Below are 12110 nucleotides of genomic sequence, written 5' to 3'. Positions count from 1 at the left end.
GAAATACTGAAGCAACACCTCAAGACATCAGCTGGAAAGTTAAAACTTGGTCACAACTCTGGTCTTCCAGTAAGACAATGATCCTAAGCATACCTCCAAGGTTTTAACAAAATGTCTGAAAGACAACAACGTGAAAGGATTGGAGTGGCCATCTAAGCCCTGACCCGAATCCCCTAAAAAATTTGTGGACCGAAATGAAAAAGCATGTCTGAGCGAGGAGGCCCACAAACCTGACTGAGTTATACCAGTTCTTTCAGGAGGAATGGGCAAAAATTTCAAGTATTGTGAGAAGCTTGTGGAAGGCTACCTCAAGCGTTTGATTCAAGTTAAGCAATTGAAAGGCAATGCCACCAAATACTAACAAAGTGTATGTAAACACTATTGGCACCAGTTGGATAAGTGTACCAATGACTTAACGAGTGTACAATGTGAGTGTGAAAATGATTTTAATGGCGTTAATTGCGGACTTCAACTGATGAAGTTCTTGTACAAGTCCTGTTCTTCTGAACTGTTAAATATATGGCATATTTAACGGCCCAAGTTCTGGTCCAAAATAAGAATGCAAAGAAGCAAAAACGGTTAAAGATCCTGGAAGTGTTCTTGATTACTTCAAAATATTGAGTGTGCATCTGATGCATCCTTGCCTAAAAACTAAAATTTTAGTTCTCTCACATCATACATGACTAAAATCTTTCTAAGAATGAAAAAAAGGCAAGAAGTAAGTGTTACAATTGCTGAGTTTTAGCTCTTTTTTTAAATGTCATGTATGGTACAGCATGCAATTTTAATGAGAAACAGCCCTCCAAAGGTTGCTGGTGCTAGTTTGACTGCATTGAGTTATTGTGAATGATGTCTGAGCTGTAAGGTTATCTTTGTCTGTGCTGTATGTGTATGTCTGTGCTGTAAGGTTCTCTTTGTCTTTGCTGTATGTGTATGTCTGTGCTGTAAGGTTCTCTTTGTCTGTGCTGTATGTGTGTGTCTGTGCTGTAAGATTCTCTCTGTCTGCTGTATGTGTATGTCTGTGCTGTAAGGTTCTCTCTGTCTCAGGTCATCGCCACCATGTCCTGTCTAGGGATGTGGATCCCAAGGGCCACCATGTTCACTGATATGACCTCAGGATCGTAAGTCACACTCCTCTCTCTCTCACATCCTCACACCCAGACACTCTTGTAACTGGCTCTTACACCCTTAAATTCTGTCTGGCTCTTGGTGACATTTCACCTCTTGCCATATTTCCCATAAAAAACAGCTGTTTTTGACCTTTCCAGCTGTTGCACATGAATGTCTGCACACTGTTTGCCATGTAGACAATGAAAATTTGAATAGAGGAAACACCCACAGGGTTTAGTTACCCCACTTTAACTGGCCCATCTTGTGATAATAAATAGCATGATTAATGCCATATACCACTGTGAACATGGACCAACGGCCGTTTGTGTGCATGGTGTTTAAGTTCTCTCTCACTCCCTCTAGGTATTTTAGTGGTAGTGTTTAATTTCTCTCTTTCTGTAAGTGTTTTGCAGTGGTAATGTTTTAGTCTCTCTCTCTCCGAGAGAGAGAGTGCAGTGGTGTCTTACAGTCATTTCTCTCTAGGTATTTTGCAATGTTGTAAGTTCCTTTTTGTCTCTGTCTCTCTGCAGGTACTTTGCAATCGTGGTGTATAAGTTTCTAATCATGATGGTGGAGGAGTGTGGGGGAGATGAAGAGTTTCTGAAGCGCTGTGGGAAGAACACTCTCCGGATCAGCACCGGGCCCTGCTGCTGCTGCTGTCCCTGCCTACCACGTGTGGCCATCACACGGTATACAGGGGTCACACTGGGGTCACAACAGTTATGCTGAGGTCAAATGCATATTGCTAGTATTTTAGCCAACTAGAAGAGTATGCCAGCATGCAGAACAAATCATATATTCAGACTAAAAGTTTTTTTTTTTTTCATTTCTTTGCTGTTTTTTTATGTATTTAAATAAAACATATTTTGTATGAGAAAACCATATGGGTTGACAGGTATGTGGTAGTACTGTATGCACATGGAGGACAGAGGTCTATGCTGATAACACTGCTCTGCTCCTCTCCAACCTTCAAAGGGCTGATAAAGGAGGTCACTGAACCAGAGGACAAACAGCATAGATTAGTCATATTGACTGTGTGTGAATGCTAGCCAAACCTTAAAATCATATTACTCCCCCCCCCCCCACCCCCCCATTTTATCCCCAATTTGGAATGCCCAGTGTTATCATGTCCTCTAAATTATGTCCCAAGCTGCTTTTTTTCACACCAGTTCATCAGCTAAGCTTGAACCAATATGGTTTGGAGGACACTTCATGTGCACCACGGGCATCTGATAGACCAAAAGCATGGACCAAAAGAGAGCGATGACCACAAAATCCCTTCTGATTGAATACTCACTAACTGTAGGTGTCTTTACTGCCAGAGATGGGGGAGGGAGTGACTGGATAGGTGAAGCTGCTAGTAGAAATTTAACTGCCTGGTCAAACTGAGCTGAGAGTTGTTTGTCTGATTAAATGGACCTTTGGGTCATTCAACCCAGTGTATGTGTTGGCATTACGTAAACCATTCCACAGTTCTGTTTCAGAAGGGTCTCCCTACAATTTAGTTTTACCATGGAACTCGAAAACCTCTGGAGCCCAAAACTTCAAGAAACTTAACCTTGTTTCACTGACCTCTGTTCATATGCATGACATTGGTCCACACTGGAGTTATTGCTCAACATTGGTAACGTACTGCTACACTTTTACAACTGCATTGTCAGAAGATCAGAAGATTAGATATGGATATAAGACATAAGACTCTATGCATCCTGAAGTAGAGGAGAAATGGTGTATTTTAATGAAGCATAATTTGCGGCTACTGGGTGGCTCATCCAGTTAAGGCACCAGCCTTAGTGCCTTGTGTATTAATGGGCCCCATGGGGCTCGATCTAAATGCCAACTGTGCAAGTACCCACTGTGAATAGCAACCCCAACGCACAATGTGCTACTGACACATAAATTAAAATAGCATCGCTCAGGGTTAGGGAGGGCTCAGTTAGGAACCGCATCTCATTGATCTCTAGCGACCTCCGCTGGCAGATCGAGTGCTTGCAAGTCCACCTGTTCAATTCACCTGTTCAACAATTCATGCTGAGATATGCGATTGGGCATCTACATCTGTGGAGAAAGGGAGTGGGGAGCATTTAAAACAAAACTTAATGTACTATTTCCATGCTTCATATATAAAGGAAATCTAACAATTGTGCCATTAAACTATTGTCTAACTGTTTTATTGTATTTACATATACAGTATGCCATTGAATATTAATGTCTGTGGAGCTGTCACGTTTTCAATTGATCTTTTTTTTTACTGTGGATAGATTGGTTTGTCTAATTAATACATTTGAATATGTGTGTAAATTAAAAGGGGCTGGACATCCCAAATCCTATACACTTCAGTAAAGAAAAAGTAAACATACATGCCTATAATTAATGAATCAATTAATCATTAATAAATACATGAATAGATTAACTGTTCAATAATATATCAATGCATTTGTTCATGATATTGTGAATTCATTTGTATGAACTGGCCTGCCTCAATGTGGTTGGTGGTAATGATAAAGTTTTTCTTTTTCTCTTTCCTCTCAGACGGACCCTCTTCCTGTTGAAGCTGGGCTCCTTCCAGTTTGCTCTGCTTAAGACGGTTCTCAGCATCCTGTCCATTATTCTGTGGACCAATGGAAACTTTGATGTAGCTGATGTTAGTACTGCCTGACTGCCAATAATGGGGCTTCTGTTTTTACATGGGTGGGGGGAGCAATTTGATTCTTGACTGCGCTGAGAAAGAGCTTATTTCAAAATAATATGCATGACTATGTGCACAATTATTGATCTCAATCTGTATTGATCTCAAATGATGGTTTACTGAACTGAATACACAGGGAGTTTGCATTATTGTTTTCACAGTTCTTTTATGAAAATAGATTTGGTAATGGGGGTATTCAAAAAAGTTCAAAAGAGCTCAGTCAACAGCAGTAGCTGAACCCCTGGGACAAGGCTTTGAAGAATAGCAGTATCCAGGAAGTTTGGGTCCCTCAGGTATTAATGCATACCCAGTCCCAAGGCATTAACCTGGATCTAGGCAGACCCAAACAAGGCAGGACTCAGGTATTTGGATTTTGGTATGGGGCAACCCATAACCTAATAACTGCTCATTATGTAATAAAGTAATTTTATAAAAACTCATAATGTAATAATTTGCCTATATTGTGATGAAAATTTTGAGCACATAACATTTTAACTTTTGAGTGTATTGTAAAGTGCAGATGGCCAGTCCTGCTCCTGGACAGTCATGAGGTTGAATAACTTTGCGTCCAATGTTTGGAGCCTGGACTGAAACGTCATCCCTTATCCTGCTCTCCAGGATTACGTGCTATTCCTTATGGGTGGTTTTGTGTCATTGACTGATGAGCCTGGTTTTCAAAGACCAGTGTCCTTGTGCAGGGCTTTGAAATGGGCTGTACTGACGTGCCACTGTACACTATTTTGTTGAAGTCTGACCTCATGACAGGTGTGATATTGTGGACATACAACCCAGTTTTCCTGTGGAAGGAGTGACCTTCATTTTGGGAAATAACTTAGCTGGGGGCAGACTTTTAGATAGCCCTGTTACTCGTGTCATGTTTAAATGACTTGTGACTTTCCCAGATGCTGCAAAGGCTTGTGATCGCGTACAGTCTCCCTTACTCAGATTCCGCTTTGGTGATTCGCTCATCTTAAAGCTTGATCCTGACATATAGTCTCCCCTTATTGCTGCAGACGGGAATTCAGATTACGTTTATGAGGTCAGTGATTCGGTCATCTTAAAAGCATCTGCCAAATATATGTAATGTAATGGGTTAAAACCATGCTTGCGGGGGAGGACAGTAAGGCAATGTGTCAAGGGTTTGAGAGGCTGTCTCGGGGGGCAGCTGATTGCTCAGCAGAAGAAAGACTCATATTTATTCTCTCTTAGAAAGCACAGTTCCCGAGGAGGAAATTGCTTCAGTGCCAAGAAGGGTACATTGAATCGTACGAAACACAAATGAGCTAATGGAGACCCATTGACACTTGAGTTCAGGATGACTGGAACATTGTTCTAACAGTTCTACAGTCCTTCTCCCCACAAACCACAAAATCTGTCGTTCTTACACTGCGAGCAAACACTGGTTTTATTGTGCGCTCGATACAAAAACATGGATACACAAACAAAAAAAAAACACTATAAGGAAGGGGATTAAACGCCACGTTGCTCCCACGTGCATCTCATTCCAGCGCCCCAGTCTCACTGCAGGCAGAGCATATAAATTATTACCAATTAATCGCAATCACAAACAGCTGTGGTTGTAGGCCAGCTAAACCGCTCCATCTCCGTCTGCAGATGGTGCCCTAATCACACCACCCCTCCACATACCCCCACCGCTCGACTTAGGCCGAGGAGCCATCTGGCCGCCAGCTAACACCCCCCCTTCTCCAAGTGGGAGAGGAAGTCAGTAACCACCATCTGAGCCCCCGGCCCATGGATCATCTTGAACCAATACAGCCGTAATGCCAGATACCAACAAGTGATCTGCGCGTTGGCATCTTTCATGCGGTGGAACCACTGAAGGGGCATGTGGTCCAAACAGAGAGTGAAATGGAATCCCAGGTGATAATAGCAGAAAGCGCCGAGCGCCCACTTGATAGCCGGACACTCTCCACTTCTCCACTGTGCTGTACTTTGCCTCCCTGCTGTGACAGCTTCCGGCTAATGTACAGCACCGGGCGATCGACCCCCTCCACCTCCTGGGACAAAATGGCCCCCGGCCCACTGTTCGATGTGTCTGTCTGCAGACAAAATGGGAGAGCAAAGTTAGGTGTATAAAGGAACGGTTCACCATGAAGAGCCTGTTTAACCATCTCAAATGCCTGCTGACACCCCTTCATCAACTGGACCGGATCTGAGGCACCCTTTCGGGTCAGATCGGTCAGGGGACTGGTCAGCTCAGAGAATGCTGGAATAATTCTCCTGGAAATGTTTCAATGTGGTGGTGGATGAGGTTTGTGCGCCCTGGCAGTGGGGAGAACACATCTGTAAAGCAACTGGGCCACATCTGCTCTCTGGTACAGTGAGAGATGGTCATCACAAAGGGTTGGGGTAAAATTGGCCGGTTTTGTCACCTCTGGACCCAACTCATATCTCATATCTCTCACTTCACGCTTTTAGGAAGTTGAGGTGGTATATCTGTGTTGCCCCACCCCTGTCAGACCGTACAACTTCATAATCAACATCCCCCACTTGCTGTGTGACCACAAAGGGCCCTTGCCCCCTGGCAAGTAATTTGGAGGTAGAAGAAGGGAGTAATACAAGCACTTTATCTCCCAGTACAAATTGTCTCAGCTGAACGCCTTTATTTATGCGCACCGTTGTTGTTCTTGCGCCTGCAGCAAATGCTCCTGTGACAATTGCCTTAGTGTGAGGAGCTTTGCTCTTAGGTCCAGAACATACTGAATTTCATTTTTACTGGTGCTTGGACCTTCCTCCCAGCTTTTTTAATGAGATCTAATACACCACGTGGCCGCCTGCCAAAAAGTAATTTGAAGGGAGAAAATCCCGTGGAGGCCTGGGGAACCTCATGCACTGCAAACAATAAAGGGTTCAGCCACTTATTCCAATTATGAAAACCTTTGTGCATGAGCTTGCGAATCATTGTTTTCAAGGTTTTATTAAATCTTTCTACCAAACCGTCTGTTTGGGGATGGTAGCCAGATGTTCTGATTGATTTTATTCCCAATAATTTGTATAGCTCACGTAACGTGTGACAAGAACAAAGTGCCTTTATCGGTTAGAATCTCTTTCGGGATCCCAACCCGGGAGATTATTTGAAACAATGCTTGTGCAACACTCTTAGCCAACATGCTACACATTGGCACTGCTTCCAGGTATCGCGTTGCGTAGTCTACTAAAACTAACAAAAAGCGATGCCTGTGTGCACTTCAGTCTAATAGCCCGATGAGGTCCATCCCTACCCTTTCAAACGGGACCTGCATTAACAGTAATGGACACAAGGGTGCCTTTGGAATGGCCACAGGATTAACTAACTGACACTCGGGACAAGATGCACACCTCCTCTGCACTTCGCCCTCAATGCCCGGCAAATCATGCCATTAGCCTACTCAGTGTTTTATGAACACCCAGGTGACCAGCCATCAGATTATGGTGAGCCACCTGGAAAAGCATTTCCAGATGGATCTTCTGTACCAATAACTGGGTGTTTTCCTCTCCAGTTTGAGTGTCACGACCAAGGGGCAATAACTCGCCTCTATGAGTGAAACCTTTTACCCCAGTGGCTACTGCGTGAACTGCAACGCCTGGTTGCAAAAAGAACTTGAAACCCCGCCCACCCAATGTTAAGTCAATGGGGAGAGCCTGAAAAGAGGCCAGTTTTCTCTGAAGAAATATAAATTTTTTACACAAGAAATGATAACTAGTTAATCCAATCCCTTGTAATGTCTCCACTGGGTCTGATTTTTAAAAAATAATTCCGCCAAAATTCCCAAATCTGGGTTAATTTCAGTGCGTGCAATGTGGTTTGTCCTATTACCGTATGACCATATAAGGATTTCCCCATCCTTGCAGCCAGGCAGAGTGCTTCAGCAACAGGTGTGATGCTATGTCATTTTATTCCGATTAGCTAGCTACATACGATCTCACCATTCCAAGGTCCAAAAATGTTGCGTGCTGCATTCAACTGTAATAACCGCTATTCTAAGGATTCTTCTCTCCAGTTCTATCGGTTAATACATTTGAGACGTTTTCAGAAAAGGTTCTATGTCAAAACGCGATTTCTGACCATCTCGGGGTTTCAGTTGATTCTCATAAAGTCTCGTCTTTTATCATTTGTATATGTTGCTGGTGAAATCATATTTGTAAGCAGTTTTGAAGCTTCTTTAAGAAGTCAAGCTAGTGGGATTTACTTAGCTAGGGGGAGCAAGCTTACTGTCTAGATATCGATCTATCTGTCTATCTGTCTATCAAGCTAACTTGCTAGCTAGCTATCTCGTGATATATCTGTCTAGCTATCTAGAGTTATTTTATCTATCTGTCTATATAACTAGCTAGCTAGTTAGCTAGTGATCTATTTTATCTATGGAAATATCTTAACACTAAACGTATCTTGCACAATTAACTTTTTTGAAATGTTATAACAGTACGGTTCTGTGGTTGCAAGGCCACGCTTGTTGTCCAGGCGTGGGCGTGTCTAATTACCATGTAAGGTAGTCGGGGTGGATTTTCTTGTAGTCGTGGACTCTTTCGCTCCACTGCGCTTGCGTTGGTTTCAGCGGGCAATGTGGCTGCGCCCTAGTTTGGGCTTCATGCGCCAGTGAGCACTAACCATAGCAAATCAGTGGGTGACATCATGAAGCACTTCGTGCATATTTTTATACGGTCTATGGTTACGACTCACTCGGCATATCTTTAATAATAGAAAAATAAGGGTGAACTAGAGTGGTGCCAGGGTGCACCGGGTGACCATCGATAGCTATCCTCTGGTCAAAGGCAAAACGTAAAGTATCATCCCGAAACTGCTCAAGCGGAAAGTCCTCCTGGGGATGTATGCCGGAAGTCGGGGAAGCTCTCATGAGAGCTTCTCCCGACCCCGCCTCTCCCTCAGCAGCGTCGGACGACCACTGAGCACATCACAGAGCTCACAGATTCCTATCAGTCATGATCGCTTCCCCATGTAACCTTTCATTACATTAGTAAACCCTGGGTCAATCAGTACCCAATAAAAGGGGATTTGACTGGCGGAATCCAACTGCAGCCTTTACTCTATGCTTTTTGCCCCCGTGTCAAATTTCCACTGGCACCACTGGGTAATCGTGAATATCCCCACGTACACACCTTATTGACACCCACGATGCTTTGACCAATGCATCGGGCCGAACCAAGCTTTGGTGAATCATGGTTTGTTTACACCCTTAATCCAGAAAAGCCTGCCGTGTACCCCCTTGGATCCTTACCGGTATCCGGTACATCCCCTCCTGACCAGGGGAGGGGGCTGGCAAGCCCGCAACCCGTACCACTTCCCCCACTTCCATCAGGGCACAGTCCCTGCGGAAGTGGTTGGGATTCCCACAACGCCAGCACTTCTGCCCAGGTGTCTGTGGAGGTCTCTGGGTGCCCGGCGCTGCGACCACTGAGACCGGGAGCTGTGGGGGAACAGGGAAGGGGTTGTGGGGAGATAGGGTATTGTGGAGAGAAGAGCCATTTTTCCCGCTGCCGACGAGGGTCCCACTGGAACCGGATGCTAGAACCTCTCCTTAGTGCTGGAGAACGGGGGTTCCCTCAGGGCGGGGCCAGGTGCTGGAGGGCGATGTTGTAGGGCGCCGAGGTGATCCTCCGCCAGGGCAACAGCAACATCCAGCGAGGTTGGTCTATGGCAGCACACCCAGTCGGCAGTGGCTGTTGGCAGGCTTAGCACAAACGTCACCTACTTAACAACCTCCACCGCCGAGTGCACTGCTGACTGGAGCCACCAGTTAGCGGCGTCTCAAAGCTGCTGAGCCAGAGCAGGGGCGGCTGGCGTCCTTGTAACGAAGAGCCCTGAAGCGGCGACGGTGATCTTCCTCTGTTCGACCCACTCGGTCTAAAATCACCCGCTTCAAGTCCTCATACTTGGTTCTCAAGGACGCCGGCAGGCTGTGTGCAGCTTGTTGAGCTTCCCCGGCGAGAAGGGGATGCAAATGCACAGCCCAACTCCTCTGTAGCCCACCCACTGGCAGCTGCTATACCCTAGAACGTGGCCAGGTACGCCTCTATGTCTTCAGCCTCTGCCATTGGTGGCGTCTGTAGTCCGGCATATCTGCCAATTGGGGTGGTCAGCATGCTTCGCAGGAGAACCCGATCCTCCGCCTGCCCCTAGATGTTTCAGGGCTTGCCCCTGCAGCGATTCCATCACCCGCACTCCTGCTTGTTTTTCCAGCTTGTTCTTGCCTCCTCTTCCTCCCCCCTTACGGGACACCACGGTAACAGTTCTGCAGTCCTTCTCCCTACAAACCACACAATCTGTCATTCTTAGACGCACACAGGCATTATTGTGTGCTCGATACAAAAACACAGAATCACAAACAAAACAAAACGCACAATAAGGAAGGGGATTAAATGGCACGTCGCTCCCGCATGTGTCTCTCATTCCAGCGCACTGGTCGCACTGCAGGCAGAGTATATAAACAATTACCAATTAATCGCAATTGCAAGCAGCTGTGGTTGTAGGCCAGCTAAACCACTCCCTCTCCGCCTGCAGATGGCACCCTAACCACAGTTGTTTATCAGATTGTGGTTCCATCTGTGCACTGCCATGAGATACATAGTCTAGCTCATGGTAATTAGCCTAGCTGGTCATTTAGGTGCGAATAAAAACATATGACCTGTTTTCAAACACTTCTTTTGGCATGGTTTGAGGTATGATGGTGAAAGAATGCTCGTGGATCACGTTGGTCCATTGCTGCAAATTAGAGCGGGTAATCAGTACTTGCTCAAAATAAAGTGCATATTTATTCCTTTTTCAGACTGACCATAACCCACTTGTTTATTTCATGGCATGCAATTGCATGTAGTATAATAAGTTATTATACAGAAAAAGTTATTACGTTATGCACTCAACATTTTTATTACATTATAGGCTGATTATTCCATTATGAGTTTGATTACGTTTTATAGCAGTTATTACATTATGAGCTGTTAATACTTTATGAGTTGTTACAAGGTAGATCCGTTGCAGACCCATGCAGACCCATATTCTCACCCATTAATGAATATTTACACTATATACTCTCTATGGACTCTATGGTCTTTTGAAAGAAAAAGCACAAAAATAAGTCGGAGCTTTGGCTGATGTCAGGGGTGCTGTAGGGGGAACGTTAAGACAATTATAAGGGCCCTGACTGATTGGGGCCCTTAAAAATATTATAACAAAGGATTTTCTGGGGTGGTGGTGCCCCATGTGGGATCTTATCTTGGGGCCCAAAATGCCTGGCGGCGCCCCTGGCTGAAGTGGTTCTTTAATACAGGCTGTGACATGTTCATGTATTGCTGCCAAACTGGAATTGAACCAGGCATTAAAGCAAATGATGCTACTTTACTCCACAGTCATAACCCAGTTATATCAACCCTGCAGTCTCCTGCATCTCATTTCTCAAGTTTTCTGTAGATAACAGGAGGATGCATTGTCCTGTGAATTGCTATGCTAGCAATGAATGTTCTCACCTCACCCACACCCATTCATTGACATTCAGCAATGATGGCAGAGAGAGGTTTCAATGTTAGGAATACAGAGTTGAATACCCAGTGAGCAAAAGGGAATATCTGCTTGTTATGAGGCAGCAACACTGCTTTACTTCCTATTCAGTGCTGTCGAAGCCAGGAAGAGACAGGTGACGGTGTTGTTTTTGCAGATGGCAATTACTGGAGCGGCTATTTGGATTAACCCTTTTATAGGGATCCTGACCATCATCGCTCTCTGGCCTGTGGCCATCATGTTTATGCACCTGCGCCTCACTCTCCGAAGCCTGAGAATCATCCCCAAATACGCCATGTACCAGGTGAGTCCGTCAGTATACTTCTCTTCTAATCACTGCACAGGCAGATGGGTGATTCCACCAACGGTTGCATTTATGGTACTCGTGTAGCTTTTCCTTTTTACTTGTAAGTTTTTTTTTTTCCTCTCTCTCATTTTTAGACCAGATGTCTATTGACAGCAGTTGGCTTTGCCTCAAAACCGTTCCTGCTTATGTGAATTGTGATGGAAGCTCTGTTGTCCCAAATGTCCAAATGACAACTTTCTCTGAATTTGCCCCTTTACCATGTTCTCTGATTCTGAGAGTGGCTCAAAAACTCTATTGAGAAAATACAATTGATGTTCCCCATTGTAATCAAGGGGCCAGCTTTCAGTTCTCAACCTCAGCCTCAGCACTGGATGTAATGTCGCCCCATGCCGATATCTATGATTTTCGCTCAAAAAGCCAGTTTCTCCATTCATTTTTGACAGCAAAAATAAAATACTTCCACTCAAATATTCATGTTAACTTGGTGCATT

General features: G+C 44.7%; 1 protein-coding gene across 2 annotated transcripts in view; it reads left to right on the top strand.

Annotated features, from left to right (window-relative positions):
* The window catches only part of slc51a (solute carrier family 51 member A), a 43675-nt gene that overhangs the window by 29512 nt on the left and 2053 nt on the right, over positions 1-12110 (top strand). For both annotated transcript variants that reach the window (XM_064332698.1, XM_064332699.1), the window contains 4 exons: positions 1048-1121; positions 1641-1799; positions 3643-3754; positions 11470-11616. In XM_064332698.1, the coding sequence (XP_064188768.1) occupies positions 1048-1121; positions 1641-1799; positions 3643-3754; positions 11470-11616 (492 nt within the window). The remainder of the gene's footprint in view (positions 1-1047; positions 1122-1640; positions 1800-3642; positions 3755-11469; positions 11617-12110) is intronic.

The sequence above is a fragment of the Anguilla rostrata genome, chromosome 4, assembly GCF_018555375.3.
Source record: "Anguilla rostrata isolate EN2019 chromosome 4, ASM1855537v3, whole genome shotgun sequence".
Taxonomy (NCBI): Eukaryota; Metazoa; Chordata; class Actinopteri; order Anguilliformes; family Anguillidae; genus Anguilla; species Anguilla rostrata.
The sequence above is the reverse complement of the archived record's forward strand: the minus strand, read 5'-3'. Positions and strand labels throughout refer to the sequence as shown.